The 27,151-nt window shown below is 47.0% G+C and overlaps 1 protein-coding gene across 1 annotated transcript in view; it reads right to left on the reverse strand.

The window, feature by feature from the left end:
- wdr4 (WD repeat domain 4) overlaps positions 1-27,151 on the reverse strand; it is a 52,822-nt gene that overhangs the window by 19,432 nt on the left and 6,239 nt on the right. The window contains 3 exon segments of the mRNA XM_068040035.1: positions 2,563-2,630; positions 2,799-2,888; positions 24,128-24,221. Coding sequence (XP_067896136.1) covers positions 2,563-2,630; positions 2,799-2,888; positions 24,128-24,221 — 252 coding nt within the window.

The following is a 27,151-nucleotide window of genomic DNA, read 5'->3' on the forward strand; positions in this document are numbered from 1 at the left end:
AAGATATCTGTTAAGGCCCCAGCTATTTCCTCTCTCGCTTCCCTCAGTAACCTGGGATAGATCCCATCCGGACTTGGGGACTTGCCCACCTTAATGCCTTTTAGAATACCCAACACTTCCTCCCTCCTTATGCCGACTTGACCTAGAGTAATCAAACATCTGTCCCTAACCTCAACATCCGTCATGTCCCTCTCCTCGGTGAATACCGATGCAAAGTACTCGTTTAGAATCTCACCCATTTTCTCTGACTCCACGCATAACTTTCCTCCTTTGTCCTTGAGTGGGCCAATCCTTTCTCTAGTTACCCTCTTGCTCCTTATATATGAATAAAAGGCTTTGGGATTTTCCTTAACCCTGTTTGCTAAAGATATTTCATGACCCCTTTTAGCCCTCTTAATTCCTCGTTTCAGATTGGTCCTACATTCCCGATATTCTTTCAAAGCTTCGTCTTTCTTCAGCCTCCTAGACCTTATGTATGCTTCCTTTTTCCTCTTAGCTAGTCTCACAATTTCACCTGTCATCCATGGTTCCCTAATCTTGCCATTTCTATCCCTCATTTTCACAGGAACATGTCTCTCCTGCATGCTAATCAACCTCTCTTTAAAAGCCTCCCACATATCAAATGTGGATTTACCTTCAAACAGCTGCTCCCAATCTACATTCCCCAGCTCCTGCCGAATTTTGGTATAGTTGGCCTTCCCCCAATTTAGCACACTTCCTTTAGGACCACTCCCGTCTTTGTCCATGAGTATTCTAAAACTTACGGAATTGTGATCACTATTCCCAAAGTAGTCCCCTACTGAAACTTCAACCACCTGGCCGGGCTCATTCCCCAACACCAGGTCCAGTATGGCCCCTTCCCGAGTTGGACTATTTACATACTGCTCTAGAAAACCCTCCTGGATGCTCCTTACAAATTCTGCTCCATCTAGACCTCTAACACTAAGTGAATCCCAGTCAATGTTGGGAAAATTAAAATCTCCCATCACCACCACCCTGTTGCTCCTACATCTTTCCATAATCTGTTTACATATTTGTACCTCTATCTCACACTCGCTGTTGGGAGGCCTGTAGTCCAGCCCCAACATTGTTACCGCACCCTTCCTATTTCTGAGTTCTGCCCATATTGCCTCACTGCTCGAGTCCTCCATAGTGCCCTCCTTCAGCACAGCTGTGATATCCTCTTTGACCAGTAATGCAACTCCTCCACCCCTTTTACCTCCCTCTCTATCCCACCTGAAGCATCGATATCCTGGGATATTTAGTTGCCAATCATGCCCTTCCCTCAACCAAGTCTCAGTAATAGCAATATCATACTCCCAGGTACTAATCCAAGCCCTAAGTTCATCTGCCTTACCTACGACACTTCTTGCATTAAAACAAATGCACTTCAGACCACCAGTCCCTTTGCGTTCATCATCTGCTCCCTGCCTACTCTTTCCCTTAGTCACGCTGACTTCATTATCTAGTTCCTTACGGGCTTTAGTTACTACATCCTTACTCTCTACTGACCTCATTTGGTTCCCATCCCCCTGCCACATTAGTTTAAACCCTCCCCAACAGCGTTAGCAAAAGCACCCCCAAGGACATTGGTTCCAGTCCGGCCCAGGTGTCGACCGCCCAATTTGTAATAGTCCCACCTCCCCCAGAACCGGTCCCAATGCCCCAAAAATCTGAACCCCTCCCTCCTGCACCATCTCTCAAGCCACGCATTCATCCTGACTATTCTTTCATTTTTACTCTGACTATCACGTGGCACTGGTAGTAATCCTGAGATTACTACCTCTGAGGTCTTACTTTTTAACTTGGCTCCTAACTCCCTAAACTCTGCTTGTAGGACCTCATCCCGTTTTTTACCTATATCATTGGTGCCTATGTGCACAACGACAACTGGCTGTTCACCCTCCTCCTTCAGAATGTTCTGCAGCTGATCTGAGACATCCCTGACCCGTGCACCTGGGAGGCAACATACCATTCGGGAGTCTCGTTTTCGACCACAGAACCGCCTATCTACTCCCCTTACAATCGAATCCCCTATGACTATAGCCCTTCCACTCTTTTTCCCGCCCTTCTGAACAGCAGAGCCAGCCACGGTGCCATGAACCTGGGTACTGCTGCCTTCCCCTGGTGAGCCATCTCCCTCAACAGTATCCAAAACGGTATACCTGTTTTGGAGGGAGATGACCGCAGGGGACACCTGCACTGCCTTCCTGCTCTTTCTCTGCCTTTTGGTCACCCATTCCCTTTCTCCCTCAGCAATCCTAATCTGCGGTGTGACCAATTCGCTAAACGTGCTATCCACAACCTCCTCAGCATCGCGGATGCTCCAAAGTGAGTCCATCCGCAGCTCCAGAGCCGTCATGCGGTCTAACAAGAACTGCAGCTGGACACACTTCCAGCACTTAAAGGAGCCAGGGACATCATCCACTCCCCACACCAGCTGTCCTGTGTCCTGAGTGAATGGCAAATTCTGTGACTGCTGGAGCCAGTTTCGAAGCTGTTGGATTGCAGCCCCATGGGGAACCGAGGATTCGCGACGAGTCATTCTGCAGCCACTCTTACCTGTCACACAGAACAGCCAAGAAATCTGCCCCTCTGCAATGAACAAGCCGCACGATAGCACACCTGGCCTGTAATACAGAGACAGAGAGCAGTGCTGGGGTTACAACAACTCAACAACACTATCAGTGGCAATTACTAAGTTACAACTGCCCTGCGTCAAATAAATCATCCTAGTCACAAGGATAGGCCGCTCAGCCCACAGATGGACAGGGGACTAGCCCATCCACAGGACTCACCTGCTGACACCCAGAAGGCTCGAGTTCACTCAGTTGAAAGCAGTGAAGCTGTGCTCCATTTTCATATTCCCACAACCGGACAGTCCCATCCTGGGGATCACAAAGCAATGCAACTAGAACACAGCAGCAAAACAAAATTTCAACATCCACAGTTCACAAAATCTCAAAATCTACAGCACACAAGTAGTGCTAACTGGAGCCATCCACTTCCCTCCCCCTGTAAATGATGTTACAGTGTCTGCTGGGGGATATTCCCTGTTCCAGTAACTATCTGTGTGAAAACATCTCAACAAACTAATTTTTCCAGTGATAACCCTCAATCTGTGCTGCTAGTTACTGACTCAGTAACCAGTGATAACCCTCAATCTGTGCTGCTAGTTAATGACTCAGTAACCAGTGATAACCCTCAATCTGTGCTGCTAGTTACTGACTCAGTAACCAGTGATAACCCTCAATCTGTGCTGCTAGTTACTGAATCACTGACCAGTGATAACCCTCAATCTGTGCTGCTAGTTACTGATTCACTAACCAGTGATAACCTTCAACCTGTGCTGCTAGTTACTGACTCAGTAACCAAAAGGTTCACCAGTCTTGTTCCCAGGATGGCGGGACTGTTCTATGAAGAGAGATTGGGGAAACTGGGCCTTTTTTCTCTAGAGTTTCAAAGAATGAGAGGTGATCTCATTGAATCGAACAAAATACTTAAAGGGATAGACAGGGTCGATGAAGCTAAGATGTTTCCCCTGGTTGGGGAGTCTCGAACCAGGGGAAACAATTTCATAATAAGGGGGAAGCCACTTAGAATCATAGAAAATTCAAGGCACAGAAAGAGGCCACTTGGCCCATTGTGTCTGTGCCGGCCAAAAAACAATCCACCTATTCTAATCCCACTGTCCAGCATTTGGTCCACAGCCCTGCAGATTACGGCACTTCAGGTGTACACACAGAATCCTTCTGAATGAGTTGAGGGTCTCTGCTTCAACTACCCTTTCAGGCAGTGAGTTCCAGACCCCCACCACCCTCTGGGTGAAAATGTTTTTCCTCATCTCCCCTCTAAATTTTCTACCGATCACTTGAAATCTATGCCCCCTCATCACTGATCTCTCTGCTAAGGTGAATAGAGCCTTCACCTCTCTATCCAGGCCCCTCAAAATTTTGTACATTTCAATCAGATCTCTTCTCTGTTCCAAGGAGAACAACCCCAGCCTATCCAATCTTTCCTCATAGCTGCATTTTCCAGTCCTGGCAACATCCTCATAAATCTCCCCTGTACCCTTTCCAGTGCAATTACATCCTTTCTGTAATGAGGTGACCAGAACTGCACACAGTACTCAAGTTGTGGCCCAACCAATGAGTTATACAGTTCCAGCATAATCTCTCTGCTCTTGTATTCTATACCTCAGTTAATTAAGGAAAGGATTCCATTTGCCTTCTTAACCTGATCGACCTGTCCTGCTACCTTCAGGGATCTGTGGATATTTACTCCAAGGTCCCTCACTTCCTCTACACTTCTCAGTATTTTCCCATTAATCGTGTATTCCTTTGCCTTGTTTGACCTCCCCAAATACATCACCTCACACTTCTCCAGGTTGAATTCCATTTGCCACTTTTCTGCCCATCTGACCAGACCATCAATATCTTCCTGCAGCCGACAGCTATCCTCCTCGCTATCTACCACACGGCCAAACTTTGTGTCGTCTGCAAACTTCTTGATCATGCCCCCTACATTTACGTCCAAATTGTTAATATACACCACAAAAAGCAGGGGACCCAGTACTGAGCCCTGTGGAACGCCACTGGAAACAGCCCTCCAGTCGCTAAAACACCCGCCAACAATTACCCTTTGTTTCCTGCCACTGAGTCAATTTTGTATCCACTCTGCTGCATTTCCCTGGATCTTTTGTTTTATTCATTCATGGGATGTGGCCAGGCCAGCATTTATTGCCCATCCTTAATTGCCCTTGAGAAGGTGGTGGTGAGCTGCCTTCTTGAACCGCTACAGTCCATGTGGGGTAGGTACATCCACAGTGCTATTAGGAAGGGAGTTCCAGGATTTTGACCCAGCGACAGTGAAGGAACAGTGATATAATTCCAAGTCAGGATGGTGTGTGACTTGGAGGGAAACTTGCAGGTGGTGGTGTTCCCATGGGATTTTATTTTTTAAACCAGTCTGCCATGTGGGACCTTGTCAAAAGCCTTGCTAAAAATCCATGTAGACCTCAACTGCACTACCCTCATCTAGCTTCCTTATTACTGCTTCAAATATTTGATCAAGTTGGTTAAACACGATAAAAGCAAAATACTGCGGATGCTGGAAATCTGAAATAAAAACAAGAAATGCTGGAAATACTCAGCAGGTCTGGCAGCATTTGTGTAGAGAGAAGCAGAGTTAACGTTTCAGGTCAGTGAGCCTTCAGAACTAGCAAATATTACAAATAAACAAAAAGAACAAAGAACAGTACAGCACAGGAACAGGCCATTCGGCCCTCCAAGCTTGCGCCGATCTTGATGCCTGCCTAAATTAAAACCTTCTGCATTCCCGGGGTCCGTATCCCTCTATTCCCATCCTATTCATGTATTTGTCAAGATGCCTCTTAAAAGTCTCGATGGTAACTGCTTCCACCACCTCCCCCAGCAACAAGTTCCAGGCACTCACCACCCTCTGTGTAAAGAACTTGCCTTGCACATCCCCTCTAAACTTTGCCCCTCGCACCTTAAACCTATGTCCTCTAGTAACTGACTCTTCCACCCTGGGAAAAAGCTTCTGACTATCCACTCTGTCCATGCCGCTTAGAACTTTGTAAACCTCTATCATGTCGCCCCTCCACCTCCGTCGTTCCAGTGAAAACAATCCGAGTTTATCCAACCTCTCCTCATAGCTAATGCCCTCCAGACCAGGCAACATCCTGGTAAACCTCTTCTGTACCCTCTCCAAAGCCTCCACGCCCTTCTGGTAGCGTGGCGACCAGAATTGCACGCAATATTCTAAGTGCGGCCGAACTAAAGTTCTGTACAGTTGCAGCATGACTTGCCAATTTTTATACTCTATGCCCCGACCGATGAAGGCAAGCATGCCGTATGCCTTCTTGACTAACTTATCCATCTGTGTTGCCACTTTCAGTGACCTGTGGACCTGTACGCCCAGATCTCTCTGCCTGTCAATACTCCTCAGGGTTCTGCCATTTACTGTATACTTCCCACCTGTATTAGACCTTCCAAAATGCATTACCTCACATTTGTCCGGATTAAACCCCATCTGCCATTTCTCTGCCCAAGTCTCCAACCGATCTATATCCTGCTGTATCCTCTGACAATCCTCATCACTGTCCGCAACTGCACCAACCTTTGTATCGTCCGCAAACTTACTCATCAGACCAGCTACATTTTCCTCCAAATCATTTATATATACTACGAACAGCAAAGGTCCCAGCACTGATCCCTGCAGAACATCACTAGTCACATCCCTCCATTCAGAAAAGCACCCTTCCACTGCTACCCTCTGTCTTCTATGACCGAGCCAGTTCTGCATCCATCTTGCCAGCTCACCTCTGATCCCGTGTGACTTCACCTTTTGTACAAGTCTGCCATGAGGGACCTTGTCAAAGGCTTTACTGAAGTCCATATAGATAACATCCACTGCCCTTCCTTCATCAATCATCTTCATCACTTCCTCAAAAAATTCAATCAAATTAGTGAGATACGACCTCCCCTTCACAAAACCATGTTGCCTCTTGCTAATAAGTCCATTTGTTTCCAGATGGGAGTAAATCCAGTCCCGAAGAATTCTCTCCAATAGTTTCCCTACCACTGACGTAAGGCTCACCGGCCTATAATTTCCTGGATTATCCTTGCTACCTTTCTTAAACAAAGGAACAACATTGGCTATTCTCCAGTCCTCTGGGATCTCACCTGTAGCCAATGAGGATGCAAAGATTTCTGTCAAGGCCCCAGCAATTTCTTCCCTTGCCTCCCTCAGTATTCGAGGGTAGATCCCATCAGGCCCTGGGGACTTATCTACTTTAATGCTTTGCAAGACTCCCAACACCTCCTCCTTTTTGATAACGAGATGACTGAGACCATCTACACTCCCTTCCCTAGGCTCATCATCCACCAAGTCCTTCTCTTTGGTGAATACTGATGCAAAGTACTCAGTTAGTACCTCACCCATTTCCTCTGGCTCCACACATAGATTCCCTTCTCTGTCCTTGAGTAGGCCAACCCTTTCCCTAGTTACCCTCTTGCTCTTTATATACGTATAAAAATCCTTGGGATTTTCCTTAATCCTGTTTGCCAATGACTTTTCATAATCCCTTTTAGCCCTCCTGACTCCTTGCTTAAGTTCCTTCCTACTGTCTTTATATTCCTCACGGGATTCGTCTGTTCCCTCCCTTCCAGCCCTTATGAATGCTTCCTTTTTCTTTTTGACTAGGCTCACAATATCCCGCGTTATCCAAGGTTCCCGAAACTTGCCAAACTTATCCTTCTTCCTCACAGGAACATGCTGGTCCTGGATTCTAATCAACTGACGTTTGAAAGACTCCCACATGTCAGATGTTGATTTACCCTCAAACAGCCGCCCTCAATCTAAATTCTTCAGTTAAAAGGTTATAAGCAAGTAAAGCAGGGGTGGGGCAAGAGATCACAAAGGAGGTGTAGATAGGACAAGGTCACAGAATAACTGACCAGAAGGTCATGGAGCAAAGGCAAACAATATGTTAATGGTGTGTTGAAAGACAAAGCATTAGTACAGATAGGGTGTTAACGGACTGAAAACTGAACAGCCGCAAGTTCAAACATGAAAAAAAAACAGTGGGTAAGCAAACTGAACAAACTAAGATGAAATAAAATAAAATAAACAAAAAAATATTAAAAATGAAAAACTAAAAATAAAAGTGAAATGGGGGGCCCGTTATGCTCTGAAATTATTGAACTCAATGTTCGGCAGGCTGTAGTGTGCCTAATCGGTAGATGAGTTGCTGTTCCTCGAGCTTGCGTTGATGTTCGCTGGAACACTGCAGCAAGCCCAGGACAGAGATGTGAGCATGAGAGCAGGGGGGAGTGTTGAAATGGCAAGCAACCAGAAGATCAGGGCCCTGCTTGCGGACTGAGCGGAGGTGTTCAGCAAAGCGGTCACCCAGTCTGCGCTTGGTCTCTCCAATGTAGAGGAGACCACACTGTGAGCAGCGAATACAGTATACTACATTGAAAGAAGTACAAGTAAATCGCTGCTTCACCTGAAAGGAGTGTTTGGGGCCTGGGATAGTGAAGAGAGAGGAGGTAAATGGGCAGGTTTTACACCTCCTGCGATTGCAGGGGTAGGTGCCGTGAAAAGGGGACTAAGGTGGTGGGGGTAATAGAGGAGTGGACCAGGGTGTCGCGGAGAGAACGATCCCTTCGGAATGCTGACAGGGGAGAGGAGGAGAAGATGCGTTTGGTCGTGGCATCAGGCTGGAGGTGGTGGAAATGGCGGAGGATGATCCTTTGGATAGTTAAACAAATCTTCCCTTAACAAATCCATGCTGACTATCCTTGATTAACCTGTGCCTTTCTAAGTAACAGTTCCCGGTGTCGGACATCAGCTTTCCTTTTCTGCCTTATCTTACCCTGTAGATTCCTTGACATCTATGGGGTTCTAGATTTGGCCGTCTCACCCTTTTTCTTTGTGGGTACATGTTTACTCTGAGCCCCTTGAATCTCCCCCTTTGAATGCCTCCCACTGTTCTGACACTGATCTACCTTCAAGTAGCTGTTTCCAGTCCACTTTCACTAAATCACTCCTCAGTTTAGTAAAATTGGCCTTGCCCCAATTGAGAATTCTAACTCCTGTTCTCTCTCTGTTCTTTTCCATAATTATGTTAAAACTGTCTGAATTATGATCACTATCACCAAAATGCTCTCCCACTGCCACTCCTTCCACCTGCCCATCTTCATTTCCTAAAACTAAGTCTAAAACTGCGCCCCCTCTTGTTGGATTTGCTACATACTGGGCAAAAATGTTCTCCTGAATGTACCTCAGGAATTCTGCTCCTTCAATTCCTTTCAAACTAAAACTATCCCAGTTAATATTGGGATAATTAAAATTCCCTATTACTGCCCTATTGTTCTTGCACTTCTCAGAGATTAGGACCGAGATAAGGAAAGATTTCTTTACTCAGAGGGTTGCGGATCTTTGGAATTCTCTACCCCAGAGGGCTGTGGAAGCTCAGCCATTGAGTATGTTTAAAGCAGAGGTTGACAGATTTCTAAATACCAGTGACATAAAAGGATATGGGCATACTGCGGGAAAAAGGCATTGAAGGGGATGATCAGCCATGATCGTACTGAAGGGCGGCGCAGGCTCAATGGCCTACTCCTGTTCCCATGTTCCAGTTATAACTCTCAACACTGACACTTTGTACCAGGAGGCAGTCACACCCCTTAAGATAAGGTCTTCTGATTTGGTTCAGGGACAGGAGGGTATGACTGCAAGTGAGGCAGGTACGGGGACCCAGAATGTAGAAGTGGACGAGCGTCAGCCTTTGCAATCGTCTAAGGTACCTAGTAAAAGGACATGCACCTGAAGTGCTGTAACCTGCAAGGCTACGGACCAGGTGCTGGAAGGCGGGATTAGATTCGGCGGCTAGCTTTTTCAGCTGGTGCAGACACGATGGGCTGAATGGCCTCCTTCTGTGCTGGAACTTTTTTATGATTTTAGCTTTGCAGTTCTTGCAATCTGTATGGATAAAAACAGGAGCTGCAGTGTGGATGAGCAGACTGACCATGGTATAGGAAGCCATTCAAGCAGGGGGAGTAAACAGAAACAGACTTACAGTGGGAGTGGGAGGATTTAGTGGTCGTGGTCCACTTGGGTACCAATGCCACAGGTAGAACTAGGAAAGAGGTTCTGCATAGGGAGTATGAGCAGCTGGGATCTAAAGTAAAAATCAGAACTCAAAGGTAATAATCTCCGGCTTATTACCTGAGGCATGAACAGATTGGAGTAGGGTAACTAAGATCAGAGAGTTAAATGCGTGGCTCAAAGATTGATGTGGGAGAAATGGGTTTTGATTTGTGGGGCACTGGCACCAGTACTAGGGAAAGTGGGAGCTATACTATTGGGATAGTCTTCACCTCAACCATGCTGGGAGTATTATGATGGTCGGCACAGACTCGGTGGGCCGAAGGGCCTGTTTCAGTGCTGTATCTCTAAACTAAACTATTTTACTGGCGTGTCGTATTAGTGGGCAGTACAGAGAGCTTTAAACTAAATAGTTGGGGCAGGGGATCCGAATTGAGAGGTGATAAATTAAGTAGAGACGGCAAGGCAAGAGAACAATAGGGAAATGATAAGATGGTGGCAGGAAGGGACAGAGTGTACAAACCTAAGAATGCACCAGCAGATAAGACGAGAGATTACAAAAATAGTAAAAGGACAGAATTAAAGACTCTGTATCTGAATACACGGCACAGTGGCGCAGTGGTTAGCACCGCAGCCTCACAGCTCCAGCGACCCGGGTTCAATTCTGGGTACTGCCTCTGTGGAGTTTGCAAGTTCTCCCTGTGTCTGCGTGGGTTTTCGCCGGGTGCTCCGGTTTCCTCCCACAGCCAAAGACTTGCAGGTTGATAGGTTAATTGGCCATTATAAATTGCCCCTAGTATAGGTAGGTGGTAGGGAAATATAGGGACAATTGGGGATGTGATAGGAATATGGAATTAGTGTAGGATTAGTATAAATGGGTGGTTGATGGTCGGCACAGACTCGGTGGGCCGAAGGGCCTGTATCTCTAAACTAAAACTAAACTAAACATAACAAAGCAGATGACAACGCAAATAGTATGATCTGGTAGCCATTACAGAGACATGGCTGCAAGATGACAAAGGCTGGGACCTGAATATTCAAGGGTACCTGACATGTAGGAAGGACAGGAAGCTCGGAAAAATTGGAGGGGTAGCTGTGTTAATTAAGGATGACATTGGTACAATAGACAGAGATGGCCTTAGTTTTGGAGATCAAAATGTAGAATCAGTTTGGGTAGAGATGAGTAACAGTAAAAGTAAGAAGTTACTTGTGGGAGTGGTTACAGGCCCCACAACAATAACCACTCTGTTGGACGGGGTATACGGGATGAAATAATGGTGACTTGTGAGTAAGGTATAACGATAATCATGGGTGATTTTAATCTACAGATAGATTAGACAAATCAGATTGGCAAAGGTAGCCTGGATGATGAGTTTAGAGAGTGTTTTCTGGACAGTTTCTTGGAGCAGCACATTCTAGACACAACCAGAGAGCAGGCTATACTAGATCTGGTACTGTGCAATGAGACAAGATTAATTAATGACCTCATAGTGAAGGTACCCCTAGGTAGCAATGATCATAATATCATGGAATTTCACATTCAGTTTGAGAGAAGGGCTAATCTAAGGCTAGTGTTTTAAACTTAAATAGGAGCAATTATAAGGGCATGAAGGCAGAGCTGGCTAAAGTAAACTGGCAAATTAGGTTAAGGGATAGTTCAATAGAGATGCTGCAGCAGATATTTAAGGAGATATTTCAGAATACTCAGAAAAGATACATGCCAGTGAGAAAGAAAGACTCTAAGGGAAGGACACTCCATCCGTGACTAACTAAGGAAGTTAAAGATAGTATCAAATTGAAACAAAAAGCATATAATTTCACAAAGATGAGGCAGATCATGATTGCTGTTTTTTATATTCTGTCCAATGACTAAAAGCTTAATAAGAAGGGAGAAATTAGAGTACAAAAGAAACCTAGCTACAAATATCAGTTTCTACAGTATTTAAAAAGGAAAAAAGTAAAGTGAGCATTGGTCTGCGAGAGAGTGAGAATGGGGAGTTAATAATGGAAAATGAGATGGCGGATGAATTGAAGTGATATTTCACAACAGTCTTCACTCATCCCAGAAATAATTGTGAATCAGAAGGTGAAAGGGAGGGAGGAACTTAAAACAATTACAATCACCAGGGAAACGGTTAATTATTAGAAAATTATTAGAACTAAAGGCTGACAAGTTCCCAGGACCCTGATGGACTTCATCCTAGGGTCTTAAAAGTGTCAATGATTTTGTAGATGCGTTGGTTTTAATTTTCCAAAATGCCCTAGATTCTGGAAAGGTCCCATCAGACTGGAAAGTAGCAAATGTGACTCCTCTATTCAAGGAAGGAGACAGACAGAAATCAGGAAACTACAGGCCAGTTAGCTTAACATCTGTCATAACATCTATCAACATCTGGGGGTTAGCATTGACCAGAAACTGAACTGAAGTAGCCATATAAATACTGTGGCTACAAGAGCAGTCAGAGGCTAGGAATCCTGCAGCGAGTAACTCACCTCCTGACTCCCCAAAGCCTGTCCACCATCTACAAGGCATAAGTCAGGAGTTTTTTTTTATTTGTTCATGGGATGTGGGCGTCGCTGGCTAGGCCAGCATTTATTGCCCATCCCTATTTGCCCTTGAACTGAGTGGCCATTTCAAAGGGCATTTTAAGAGTCAACCACATTGCTGTGGATCTGGAGTCACATGTAGGCCAGACCAGGTAAGGACGGCAGATTTCCTTCCCGAAAGGACATTAGTGAACCAGATGGCTTTTTACAACAATCAACAATGGCTTCATGGTCACACTAGACTAGCTTTTTAATTCCAGATTTATTAATTGAATTCAAATTTCACCATCTGCTGTGGTGGGATTCGAACCCACGTCCCCAGAGCATTAGCCTGGGCCTCTGGGATAACAGCCCAGTGACATTACCACTACGCCACTGCCCCCCCCCGCAGGAGTGTGATGGAATACTCTCCACTTGCCTGGATGGGTGCAGCTCCTACAATACTCAAGAAGCTCGGAACCATCCAGGACAAAGCAGCCCGCTTGATTGGCACCCCATCTACAAACATTCACTCCCTCCACCACTGACACACAGTGGCAGCAGTGTGCACCATCTACAAGATGCACTGCAGCAATGCACCAAGGCTCCTCAGACAGCACCTTCCAAACCCGCGACCTCTACCACCTAGGACAAGGGCAGCAAATACATGGGAACACCACCACCTGCAAGTTCCCCTCCAAGTCCCACACCATCCTGATTTGGAACTATATCGCCGTTCCTTCACTGTCACTGGGTCAAAATCCTGGAACTCCCTTCCTAACAGCACTGTGGGTGTACCTACCCCACATGGACTGCAGCGGTTCAAGAAAGCAACTCACCACCACCTTCTCAAGGGCAATTAAGGATGGGCAGTAAATGCTGGCCCAGCCAGCGTCGCCCACATCCTATGAATGAATATTTAAAAAAAATAGGGAAAATGCTGGAATCTATTATTAAGGAGGTTATAGCGAGGCACTTAAAAAATCTCAATGCAATCAGGCAGAGTCAACATGGTTTTATGAAAGGAAAATGGCGTTTAACTAATTTATTGGACTTCTTTGAGGAAGCAACAAAACACAGATAAAGGAGAACCTGTGGATGTGTTGTACTTAGATTTCCAGAAGGCATATGACAAGGTGCCACATCAAAGGTTACTAAACAAAATAAGAGCTCATGGTTAGAAGATTGGTTAGCTAACAGGAAACAGAGAGTCGGCATAAATGCGTCATTTTCTGTTTGGCAAGATGTGATGAGTGGTGTGCCACAGGGATCAGTGCTGGGGCCTCAACTTTTTAGTTTTATATAAATGACTTGGATGAAGGCACCGAAGGTATAGTTGCTAAATTTGATGACCAAAAGATAGGTGGGAGAGTAAGTTGTGAAGAGGACATAAGGAGTCTGCAAAGAAATATAGATAGGTTAAGTGAGTGGTAAAAATAATTTGGCAGTTGGAGTCCTTTTGGGCCTCCTTATCTCGAGAGACAATGGATATGCGCCTGGAGTGGCTATAAAGGCCAATTCTGGAGTGACAGGCTCTTCCACAGGTGCTGCAGAGAATTTTGTTTGTCGGGGCTGTTGCACAGTTGGCTCTCCCCATGCGCCTCTGTCTTTTTTCCTGCCAACTACTAAGTCTCTTCGACTCGCCACAATTTAGTCCTGTCTTTATGGCTGCCCGCCAGCCCTGGCGAACGCTGGCAACTGACTCCCACGACTTGTGATCAATGTCACAGGATTTCATGTCGCGTTTGCAGACGTCTTTATAGCGGAGACATGGACGGCCGGTGGGTCTGATACCAGTGGCGAGCTCGCTGTACAATGTGTCTTTGGGGATCCTGCCATCTTCCATGTGGCTCACGTGGCCAAGCCATCTCAAGCGCCGCTGACTCAGTAGTGTGTATAAGCTGGGGGTGTTGGCCGCTTCAAGGACTTCTGTGTTGGAGATATAGTCCTGCCACCTGATGCCAAGTATTCTCCGAAGGCAGCGAAGATGGAATGAATTGAGACGTCGCTCTTGGCTGGCATACGTTGTCCAGGCCTCGCTGCCGTAGAGCAAGGTACTGAGGACACAGGCCTGATACACTCGGACTTTTGTGTTCCGTGTCAGTGCGCCATTTTCCCACACTCTCTTGGCCAGTCTGGACATAGCAGTGGAAGCCTTACCCATGCGCTTGTTGATTTCTGCATCTAGAGACAGGTTACTGGTGATAGTTGAGCCTAGGTAGGTGAACTCTTGAACCACTTCCAGAGAGTGGTCGCCAATATTGATAGATGGAGCATTTCTGACATCCTGCCCCATGATGTTCGTTTTCTTGAGGCTGATGGTTAGGCCAAATTCATTGCAGGCAGACGCAAACCTGTCGATGAGACTCTGCAGGCATTCTTCAGTGTGAGATGTTAAAGCAGCATCGTCAGCAAAGAGGAGTTCTCTGATGAGGACTTTCCGTACTTTGGACTTCGCTCTTAGACGGGCAAGGTTGAACAACCTGCCCCCTGATCTTGTGTGGAGGAAAATTCCTTCTTCAGAAGATTTGAACGCATGTGAAAGCAGCAGGGAGAAGAAAATCCCAAAAAGTGTGGGTGCGAGAACACAGCCCTGTTTCACACCACTCAGGATAGGAAAGTATAATGTGGGAAAATGTGAAATTGTCCACGTTGGCTGGAAGAATAGAAAAGCTGCATACTATTTAAATAGAGAGAGATTGCAGAACTCTGAGTTATAGAGATAAGGGTGTCCTGGTAAACGCATCACAAAAGGCTAGTTTGGAGATACATCAAGTGATTAGGAAAGTAAATGTAATTTTGTTGTTTATTGCAAAGGGAATGGAATATAAAGGTACGGATGTTTTGCTACAGTTGTATAGGGTATTGGTGAGACCACATCTGAAGTACTGTGTACAGTTTTGATCTCCTTACTTAAAGGATATAATTGCATTAGAAGCACTTCAGACAAGGTCCACTCGACTGATACCTGGGCTAGGGTGGGGGGTGGGGGGTGAGGGTGGTTATCTTAAGATTGGACAGGTTGGGCCTGTATCCATTTGCATTTAGAAGAATGAGAGATATCTTATTGAAACATAAGATCCTGAGGGGACTTGACAGACGGGATACTGGAAGGATGTTTCCCCTTGTGGGAGAGACTAGGACTAGGGGACACAGTTTACAACCTATTGAAGATGGAGATGAGGAGAAATCTTTTCTCTGAGGGTCAAGCGTCTTTGACACTCTTTTCCCCAGAGAGCAGTGGAGGCAGGGTCATTTAATATTTTTAAGGCAGAAGTAGATAAATTGTTGACGAACAAGGGAGTCGAAGGGTATCTGGGGTAGGCAGGAAAGTGGAATTGAGGACACAATCAGATGGTGGAGCAGGCTTGAAGGGGCCGAATGGCCTACTCCTGCTCCTAATTCACATTTGTATATTCAGGCTGTGCTGCGAGTGACTGATTCACTAACCAATGAGAATCCTCAATCTGTGCTGCTAGTTACTGAAACAATCTCTCACTATTTATCTTGTCAAAATTTAACTTTCATTATTTTGAAAAACTCTTCAATTCCCGCTACCCCTTAACTTTCTCTATTCAAATGAGAAAACCTCTAATTTTTTGAGCCTCTCTCTAATTATATCCTTTCATTCTTGGTCCATTTTAGTGAACCTTCACTGTTCCATTCCCATGACTCTAATATTCTCCCTACTATGGGGTACCTAGAACAGCACACGAGACTCCAGCTTCAGTCCAACCAATAGCTTGTACAAATTCAACCTCCTTCCTTGTGTACTCACTGCCGTGTATAAAACCCAGAATCCATCGCCTTTCTATAGCCTTATTTCCCTGCACACTGCTTGCACTGTCCTTCATTCTTAGCTTTTATCATTTAAAGGTGCACTTCCTTTTACTGTCCTTGATCAAAAATTCTTCATATATCTCTGCACTGTATCTGCTACCTCACTGCCCCTCCCCTCCCAAATTTGCTATTAACATTCAATATAATTTTCCTTGTGCCCAATTCTTCATTTGTAGGAATGGAGAACAAATGAGATTACAACACAAATCTCAGGAGCACTGCAAGATCAAAAAAAAAAAATCAACTCACCCATACCTTTTGCTTTTTTTTTATTCATTCATGGGATGTGGGCATCGCTGGCTAGGCCAGTATTTATTGCCCATCCTTAATTGCCCTCGAGAAGGTGATGGTGAGCTGCCCTCTTGAACTGCTGCAGGCCATGTTGGGTAGAGGTCGCAGGTTTGGAAGGTACTGTCCAAGGGGCCTTGGTGCATTGCTGCAGTGCATTTTGTAGATGGTACACACTGCTGCCACTGTGCGTCAGTGGTGGAGGGAGTGAATGTTAGTAGATGGGGTGCCAATCAAGCGAGCTGCTTTGTCCTGGATAGTGTCGAGCTTCTTGAGTGTTGTTGGAGCTGCACCCATCCAAGCAAGTGGAGAGTATTCCATCACACTCCTGACTTGTGCCTTGTAGATGGTGGACAGGCTTTGGGGAGACAGGAGGTGAGTTACTCGCTGCAGAATTCCCAGCCTCTGACCTGCTCTTGTAGCCACGGTATTTATATGGCTACTCCTGTTCAGTTTCTGGTCAATGGTAGCCCCCAGGATGTTGATAGTGGGGGATTCAGCATTGGTAATGCCATTGAACGTCAAAGGGAGAAGGTTAGATTCTCTCTTGTTGGAGATGGTCATTGCCTGGCACTTGTGTGGCGCGAACATCCCCACTTCTGACCTTACGATTGAAGGAAGGTCATTGATGAAGCAGCTGAAGATGGTTGGGCCCAGGACACTACCCTGAGGAACTCCTGCAGTGATGTCCTGGAGCTCAGCTGATTGACCTCCAACAACCACAACCAGCTTCCTTTGCGCTAGGTATGACTCTCGCCAGCAGAGTTTCCCCCTTGATTCCCATTGACCTCAGTTTTGCAAGGGCTCCTTGATGCCATACATGGTCAAATGCTGCCTTGATGTCAAGGGCAGTCACTCTCACCTCTGGAGTTCAGCTCTTTTGTCCATGTTTGAACTAAGGCTATAATGAGGTCAGGAGCTGAGTGGCCCTGGCGGAACCCAAACTGAGCGTCACTGAGCAGGTTATTGCTAAGCAAGTGCCACTTGATGGCACTGTTGATGACACCTTCCATCACTTTACTGATGATTGAGAGTAGGCTGATGGGACGGTAATTGGCCGGGTTGGACTTGTCCTGCTTTTTGTGCACAAGACATACCTGGGCAATTTTCCACATTGCAGGGTAGATGCCAGTGTTGTAGTTGTATTGGAACAGCTTGGCTCAGGGCACGGCAAGTTCCGGAGCACAGGTCTTCAGTACTATTGCCGGAATATTGTCAGGGCCCATAGCTTTTGCAGTATCCAGTGCCTTCAATTGTTTCTTGATATCACGCAGAGTGAATCGAATTGGCTGAAGACTGGCATCTGTGATGTTGGGGACTTAAGGAGGAGGCCGAGATGGATCATCAACTCGGCATTTCTGGCTGAAGATTCTTGCAAATGCTACAGCCTCATCTTTCGCACAGATGTGCTGGGCTCCCCCATCATTGGGGATGGGGATATTTGTGGAGCCTCCTCCTCCAGTTAGTTGTTTAATTGTCCACCACCATTCACAGCTGAATGTGGCAGGACTGCAGAGCTTAGATCTGATCCGTTGGTTATGGGATTGCTTAGCTCTGTCTATCACATGCTGCTTACACAGTTTGGCACGCAGATAGTCCTGTGTTGTAGCTTCACCAGGTTGACACCTCATTTTGAGGTATGCCTGGTGCTGCTCCTGGCATGCCCTCCTGCACTCTTCGTTGAACCAGGGTTGGTCTCCTGGCTTGATGGTAATGGTAGAGTGGGGGATATGCCAGGCCATGAGGTTACAGATTGTGGTCGAGTACAATTCTGCTGCTGATGACCCACAGAACTTCATGGATGCCCAGTTTTGCATTGCTAGATCTGTTCGAAATCTATCCCATTTAGCACGGTTTTAGTGCCACACAACACGATGGACGATATCTTCAATGTGAAGGTGGGACTTCGTCTCCACGACGATTGTGTGGTGGTCACTCCTGCCAATACTGTCATGGACAGAGGCATCTGCGGCAGGCAGATTGGTGAGGACGAAGTCAAGTATGTTCTCCCCTCTTATTGGTTCCCTCACCACCTGCCGCAGATTCAGTCTAGCAGATATGTCCTTTAGGACTCGGCCAGTAGTGGTGCTACCGAGCCACTCTTGGTGATGGACATTGAAGTCCCCCACCTAGAGTACATTTTGTGCTTTTGCCACATGGAGGAGTACTGACTCATGAGCTGAGGGAGGGCGGTAGGTGGTAATCAGCAGGAGGTTTCCTTGTGCATGTTTGATCTGATGCCATGAGACTTCATGGGGTCCGGAGTCGATGTTGAGGACTCCCAGGGCAACTCCCTCCCTACTTTATACCACTGTGCCACCACCTCTGCCAGGTCTGTCCTGCCGGTGGGACAGGACATACCCAGGGATGGTGATGGCAGCGTCTGGGACATTGTCTGGAAGGTATGATTCTGTGAGTATGACCATGTCATGCTGTTGCTTGACTAGTCTGTGGGACAACTCTCCCACTTTGGCACAAGCTCCCAGATGTTAGTAAGGAGGACTTTGCAGGGTCGACAGGGCTGGGTTTGCCGTTGTCGTTTCCGGTGCCTAGGCCGGTGCCGGGTGGTCCGTCCGGTTTCATTGCTTTCTATTGACTTTGTAGTGGTTAGATACAACTGAATGGCTTGCTCGGCCATTTCAGAGGGCATGTAAGAGTTAACCACATTGCTGTGGGTCTGGAGTCACATGTCGGCCAGACTAGGTAAGGACAGCAGATTTCCTTCCCTAAAAGGACATCAGTGAACCAGATGGGTTTTTACAACAATCGACAATGGTTTCACAGCCATCATTAAACTAGCTTTTTAATTCCAGATTTATTAATTGAATTCAAACTCCACCTTCTGCTGTGGTGGGATTTGAACCCATGTCCCCAGAGCAATACCCTGGGTCTCTGGGTTACTAGTCCAGTGATAATAACACTACGCCACCACCTCCCCGGTGATTTTGATTCACTCGCCATCTGTGTCCGTACAACTACTCTCCCCTTTAATACCATCCGTCACATTCTGGAACAAGTCTTTTACATTAGGGACCTAAGTGGCAATGTGTGTGTGGAGCCGGAGGACTTAGGTAAGGTTTTAAATGATTAATTTGCATCTGTGTTCACTATGGAAAAGGACGATGTAGGTGTAGAGATCAGGGAGGGGGATTGTGATTTACTTGAACATATTAGTATTGAAAGGGAGGACGTATTAGCTGTTTTAGCGGGCTTAAAAGTGGATAAATCCCCAGACCCAGATGAGATGTATCCCAGGCTGTTATGTGAGGCATGGGAGGAGATAGCAGGGGCTCTGACACAAATTTTCAAATCCTCTCTGGCCACAGGAGAAGTGCCAGAGGACTGGAGGACAGCGAATGTGGTACCATTATTCAAGAAGGGTAGCAGGGATAAACCAGGTAATTACAGGCCAGTGAGTCTAACATCAGTGGTTGGGAAACTACTGGAAAACATTCTGAGGGACAGGATTAATCTCCACTTGGAGAGGCAGGGAATAATCAGGGATAGTCAGCATGGCTTTGTCAGGGGAAGATCGTGTCTAACTAACTTGATTGAATTTTTCGAGGAGGTGACTAGATGTGTAGATGAGGGTAAAGCAGTTGATGTAGTCTACATGGACTTCAGTAAGGCTTCTGATAAGGTCCTGCATGGGAGATTGGTTAAGAAGGTAAGAGCCCATGGGATCCAGGGCAATTTGGCAAAATGGATACAAAATTGGCTTAGTGGCAGGAGGCAGAGAACAAAGAACAGTACAGCACAGGAACAGGCCATTCAGCCCTCCAAGCCTGCGCCGATCTTGATGCCTGCCGAAACTAAAACCTTCTGCACTTCCGGGGACCGTATCCCTCTATTCCCTTCCTATTCATGTATTTGTCAAGATGCCTCTTAAACGTCGCTATCGTACCTGCTTCCACCACCTCCCCCGGCAGCAAGTTCCAGGCATTCACCACCCTCTGTGTAAAGAACTTGCCTTGCACATCCCCTCTAAACTTTGCCCCTCTCACCTTAAACCTATGTCCCCTAGTAACTGACTCTTCCACCCTGGGAAAAAGCTTCTGACTATCCACTCTGTCCATGCCGCTCATAACTTTGTAAACCTCTATCATGTCGCCCCTCCACCTCCATCGTTCCAGTGAAAACAATCCGAGTTTATCCAACCTCTCCTCATTGCTAATGCCCTCCAGACCAGGCAACATCCTGGTAAACCTCTTCTGTACCCTCTTCAAAGCCTCCACATCCTTCTGGTAGTGTGGCGAACAGAATTGCACGCAATATTCTAAGTGTGGCCGACCTAAAGTTCTGTACAGCTGCAGCATGACTTGCCTATTTTTATACTCTATGCCCCGACCGATGAAGGCAAGCATGCCATATGCCTTCTTAACTACCTTATCCACCTGCATTGCCACTTTCAGTGACCTGTGGACCTGTACGCCCAGATCTCTCTGCCTGTCAATACTCCTAAGGGTTCTGCCATTTACTGTATGTTTCCCACCTGCATTAGACCTTCCAAAATGCATTACCTCACATTTGTCCGGATTAAACTCCATCTGCCATTTCTCTGCCCAAGTCTCCAACCGATCTATATCCTGCTGTATCCTCTGACAATCCTCATCACTGTCCGCAACTCCACCAACCTTTGTGTCGTCTGCAAACTTACTAATCAGACCAGCTACATTTTCCTCCAAATCATTTACATATAATACAAACAGCAAAGGTCCCAGCACTGATCCCTGCGGAACACCACTAGTCACATCCCTCCATTCAGAAAAGCACCCTTCCACTGCTACCCTCTGTCTTCTATGACCGAGCCAGTTCTGTATCCATCTTGTCAGCTCACCTCTGATCCCGTGTGACTTCACCTTTTATACAAGTCTGCCATGAGGGACCTTGTCAAAGGCTTTACTGAAGTCCATATAGATAACATCCACTGCCCTTCCTTCATCAATCATCTTTGTCACTTCCTCAAAAAACTCAATCAAATTAGTGAGACACGACCTCCCCTTCACAAAACCATGCTGCCTCTCGCTAATAAGTTTGTTTGTTTCCAAATGGGAGTAAATCCTGTCCCGAAGAATCCTCTCTAATAGTTTCCCTACCACTGATGTAAGGCTCACCGGCCTATAATTTCCTGGATTATCCTTGCTACCCTTCTAAAATAAAGGAACAACATTGGCTATTCTCCAGTCCTCTGGGACCTCACCTGTAGCCAATGAGGATACAAAGATTTCAGTCAAGGCCCCAGCAATTTCCTCCCTTGCCTGCCTCAGTATTCTGGGGTAGATCCCATCAGGCCCTGGGGACTTATCTACCTTAATGCTTTGCAAGATGCCCAACACCTCCTCCTTTTTGATAACGACATGACCCAGACTATCTCCACTCCCTTCCCTGGACTCATCGTCCACCAAGTCCTTCTCCTTGGTGAATACTGATGCAAAGTACTCATTTAGTACCTCGCCCATTTCCTCTGGCTCCACGCATAGATTCCCTCCCCCATCCTTGAGTGGGCCAACCCTTTCCCTGGTTACCCTCTTGCTCTTTATATATGTATAAAAAGCCTTGGGATTCTCCTTAATCCTGTTTTGCCAATGACTTTTCATGACCCCTTTTAGCCCTCCTGACTCCTTGCTTAAGTTCCTTCCTACTTTCTTTATATTCAAGGGCTTCGTCTGTTCCTAGCCTTCCAGCCCTAACGAATACCTCCTTTTTCTTTTTGACTAGGCTCACAATATCCCTCGTTATCCAAGCTTCCCGAAACTTGCCAAACTTATCCTTCTTCCTCACAGGAACGTGGTCCTGGATTCTAATCAACTGATATTTGAAAGACTCCCACATGTCAGATGTTGATTTACCCTCCAACAGCCGCCCCCAATCTAAATTGTTCAGTTCCTGCCTAATATTGTTATAATTAGCAGAGGGTGATGGTCAAGGGTTGTTTTTGTGAGTGGAAGCCTGTGAACAGTGGTATACCGCAGGGATCGGTGCTGGGACCCTTGCTGTTTGTAGTGTACATTAATGATGTAGACGTGAATATAGGAGGTATGATCAGTAAGTTCGCAGATGACACGAAAACTGATGTCATAAATAGTGAGGAAAGCCTTAGATTACAGGATGATATAGATGGACTGGTAAGATGGGCAGAGCTGTAGCAAATGGAATTCAATCCTGAGAAGTGTGAGGTGATGCATTTTGGGAGGACTAACAAGGCAAGGGAATATACAATGGATGGTAGGACCCTAGGAAGTACAGAAGGTCAGAGGGACCTTGGTGTACTTGTCCACAGATCACTGAAGGCAGCAGCACAGGTAGATAAGGTGGTTAGGAAGGCATATGGGATACTTGCCTTTATTAGTTGGGGCATAGAATATAAGAGCAGGGAGGTTATGCTGGAGCTCTATAAAATGCTAATTAGGCCACAGCTGGAGTACTGTGTACAGTTCTGGTCACCACACTATAGGAAGGATGTGATTGCACTGGAGAGAGTGTAGAGGAGATTCACCAGGATGTTTCCTGGGCTGGAGCATTTCAGGTATGAAGAGAGATTGGATAGGCTTGGGTTGTCTTCCTTAGAGCAGAGAAGGCTGAGGGGGGACATGATTGAGGTATACAAAATTATGAGGGGCATTGATAGGTTAGATAGGAAGAAACTTTTACCCTTAACGAAGGAGTCAATAACCAGGGGGCATAGATTTAAGGTAAGGGGCAGGAGGTTTAGAGGAGATGCGAGGAAAAATGTTTTCACCCAGAGGATGGTTGGAATCTGGAACGCACTGCCTGAAGAGGTGGTAGAGACAAGAACCCTCACAACATTTAAGAAGTATTTAGATGAGCACTTGAAACGTCATAGCATACAAGGCTACAGGCCAAGTGCTGGAAAACGGGATAAGAATAGTTAGGTGCTTGATGGCTGGCACGGACACGGTGGGCCGAAGGGCCCGTTTCTGTGCTGTATAACTCTATAACTCTAATCTGAGGCGTTATCCTCAACTAAGTTGGTAACACCCTCGCCTCAGTCAGAAGGTCATGGGTTCGAGTTCCGATCCAGAGGTTTGAGCACTTAATCCAGGCCGACACTGCTCGTGCATTATGAGAAGTGGCATTACAAGTGAGGCACGTGCTCCAGAGTGAGGCAATATTACCTACCCGAATATTACCTACTCCAGACCTCAGCACTTGCCCCATCATACTCAGCAGCAGAGTACTGTGCACCTGTCTGGCAGAGATCATCACACACACATCTTGTTAATACTCAATTGAATGCAACAATGCACATCATAACTGGAACCCTCCACATAACACCCCTCCCTTGGTTTCCTGTCCTCACAAACATCACTTCCCCAAACATCTGCCGACTGACAAAACCCACAAGCTGGTTGAAACCATCCGTGTTGCACCTCATTTACCACTGCATAGTGACATGTTCAATTCACCTACTGCCACCTTCCATCTCGGCGCCCCATATGGAGCAACCTTCCTCAGCAAGATTTACCAGCAGACATCCTTTGGATCAAGGAATGAGAAACACGGGAAGTCACTGACAAGTTCCTTGTGACAAACCCCATCTGTTGAATGGCAGGCTTTGAACTACCAAGGCAAGAGTGGTCCTTGTTAAACAGGTTCAGGACAGGCCAGGCTCCTGTGCAGTCAATCACCACAGCTGTGGCCTCAGTACAAACCCCTTATGCATTGGTGGAGAGACAGGAACAATGCTGCACATTACCGAGGAGTGTCCCCTCTACAGTCTAAGTGGAGAACTAATCACCTTAAACTCAGCAAATGATGCCGCTATCGCTTGGCTCCGGAGATTTGCATTCACTAAATAAATAATAATAAAACCTACCCCTGAGCCGGAGACAAGCAGATGTGGGTGGTTTGGAGGAATGGAAAGCTTGTTAACAAACCTGTGGCAAGAGAGAGAGAAATACTTTGCATGTTAATTACACTGCTTCAATTATTTGCGAATTAAAATGTTTGCTTTAATTACACTATCAATAGTGCACTGCAAAGTTTCCTCAAAACACGACCACGCTGCAATAATGCTTTCATATTCAGAGGGCAAAGTGATCCACCCATCTTTCCATCACCTCCTTACACTATCCATCCAGCTTCAGTGTTTACAATTGTATGAAGCTGCTCCTCCACATCATTCTGATCAGATATACAGCACTGACATGGAGTTCAGTGCTGCGCTCGGCCAATCCCCGTCGGGCCCATCGCGCTCGGCCAATCCCCCACCGGGCCCCATCGCGCTCTGGCCAATCCCCCACCCGGGGCCATCGCGCTCGGCCAATCCCCACCGGGCCCATCGCGCTCGGCCAATCCCCCACCGGGCCCCATCGCGCTCGGCCAATCCCCACCGGGCCCATCGCGCTCGGCCAATCCCCCGTCGGGCCCATCGCGCTCGGCCAATCCCCGTCGGGCCCATCACGCTCAGCCAATCCCCGCTGGACCCATTGCGCTCTGGCCAATCCCCACCGGGCCCATCGCGCTCGGCCAATCCCCGTCGGGGCCCATCGCGCTCGGCCAATCCCCGTCGGACCCATTGCGCTCAGCCAATCCCCACCGGGCCCATCGCGCTCAGCCAATCCCCGTCGGGCCCATTGCGCTCGGCCCAATCCCCGTCGGACCCATTGCGCTCGGCCAATCCCCGTCGGGACCCATTGCGCTCAGCCAATCCCTGCCGGGCCCATCGCGCTCAGCCAATCCCCGTCGGGCCCATCGCGCTCGGCCAATCCCCACCTGGCCCATTGCGCTCGGCCAATCCCCGTCGGGCCCATCGCGCTCGGCCAATCCCCGTCGGGCCCATTGCGCTCGGCCAATCCCCGTCGTGCCCATTGCGCTCGGCCAATCCCCACCTGGCCCATCGCGCTCGGCCAATCCCCACCGGGCCCATCGCGCTCAGCCAATCCCCCACCTGGCCCATCGCGCTCGGCCAATCCCCACCTGGCCCATCGCGCTCAGCCAATCCCCGCCGGGCCCATTGCGCTCGGCCAATCCCCGTCGGGCCCATCGCGCTCGGCCAATCCCCCACCTGGCCCATCGCGCTCGGCCAATCCCCACCGGGCCCAGTCACGTGCATCTCGGTGAACAGAAAGTTGCCGGAGACACAGTGAGGTCAGCCAGGGTCATCGGGTGATCCTCACATCGGATATATAGCCATGACACCCTTGGGCTGAGGGAAATTTGTTGGCAACATGTAAAGTAAAGGGTCCAGCACGTATGAGGTTAGAGATTTTGGGAACAGAAATAAGAAATGGAAGAGTATTTTTAATGGAAAAACACTGGAGGATGGGGATGAAATCTAGGGATTCAAATACAGAATTCTCTGAACCTGAACGTGTAAAGATAAAAACAACAAAAAAAATGGTTTCTAAACAGGGTAAAGATATTGATACACTTGTACAAGGTAATGGTCAGGCCACAGTTAGAGACTGTGTAGTTTTGGGTCCCATTATAGAAAGCATATTTAAGCATTAAGAGAGAATACAGTGCAAATTATACAGACAGAATAGACTTGGGCTGAATGGCTTACTCTTGTTCCTAGTTCATGAGGGCGCTGTCAGAAATAGGGAACTAAAGTTCTTAGGGGATATACTGGGGCTATTTCCACTGCAGCAGAGGAGAGGGGAGATTTTATAACTGTGTAGTTCACTGTATAGCTAAAAATGTGTACTTAGGCCCCAACTGGAGTATTGCATCCAGTTCTGGTCACACTTCAGGAAGGATGTGAGGGTCCTTGAGAGGGTGCAGAGGAGATTTACCAGAATGGTTCCAGGGATGGGGGATTTTAGTTACAAGGTTAGGTTGGAGAAGCTGGGTTTGTTCTCCCTGGAGCAAAGGAGATTAAGGGGAGATTTAATAGAAGCGTAAAAGATTCTGACAGGCTTAGATAAGTTAGACAAGGAAAAACTGTTCCCATTAACAAATGATACAAGGACTAGGGGACACAGTTTGAAGGTAAGAGATGCAGGGGGAATGTGAGGGAAGCACTTTTTTACGCAGTGAGTGGTAACGACCTGGAATTCACTGCCCACGAGGGTGGTGGAAGCAGAGGACAATCACTGACTTCAAAAGGAAACAGGATGGCAATTGAGAGAAATAAACTTGCAGGGCTATGGGAATCAGTGGGGGGAGTGGGACTGACTAGACTGTTCCATGAAGAACTTGCATGGACTCAATGGGCTGAATGGCCTCCTTCTGTGCTGTAACTAACTGTTACAAACGTTTTGATAGCATGAATAGGGAGCCACAAGGGATCAGAAATATCCAAGGAGACTGCTCAGAGATCCCAGCTCATAGAAACACAGAAAAAATCGGAGGAGTAGGCCATTCAGCCCTTCGGGCCTGCTCTGCCATTCAAAAAAGATCATGGCTGATCGTCTAATTCAGTATCCTGTTCCCCGCTTTCTCCCCATATCACTTGGATCCCTTTGGCATTAATATATCTATCTTCTTCTTGAATATATTTAATGATTTAGCCTCCACTGCCTTCTGCTGTAGAGAATTCCACAGGTTCACCACCCTCTGAGTGAAGAAATTTCGTCCTCATCTCGGTTCTAAACAGCATTCCCTGTATCCTGAGACTGTGACCCCCTGGTTCTGGGACTCTCCAGCCATCGGAAACATCCTTCCTGCATCTAGCCTGTCTAGTCCTGTTAGAATTTTATAGGTTTCTATGAGATCCCCTCATTCTTCTAAACTCCAGTGAATATAGGCCTAGTCGATCCAATTTCTCCTCATACGTCAATCCTGCCATCCCAGGAATCAGCCTAGTAAATCTTATTTGCACTCCCTCCAATGCAAGAATATCCTTCCCCAGATAAGGAGGCCAAAAATGCACACAGTACTCCAGATGTGGTCTCAA

This window comes from Heterodontus francisci, chromosome 10 (genome assembly GCF_036365525.1).
Source record: "Heterodontus francisci isolate sHetFra1 chromosome 10, sHetFra1.hap1, whole genome shotgun sequence".
Classification (NCBI taxonomy): domain Eukaryota; kingdom Metazoa; phylum Chordata; class Chondrichthyes; order Heterodontiformes; family Heterodontidae; genus Heterodontus; species Heterodontus francisci.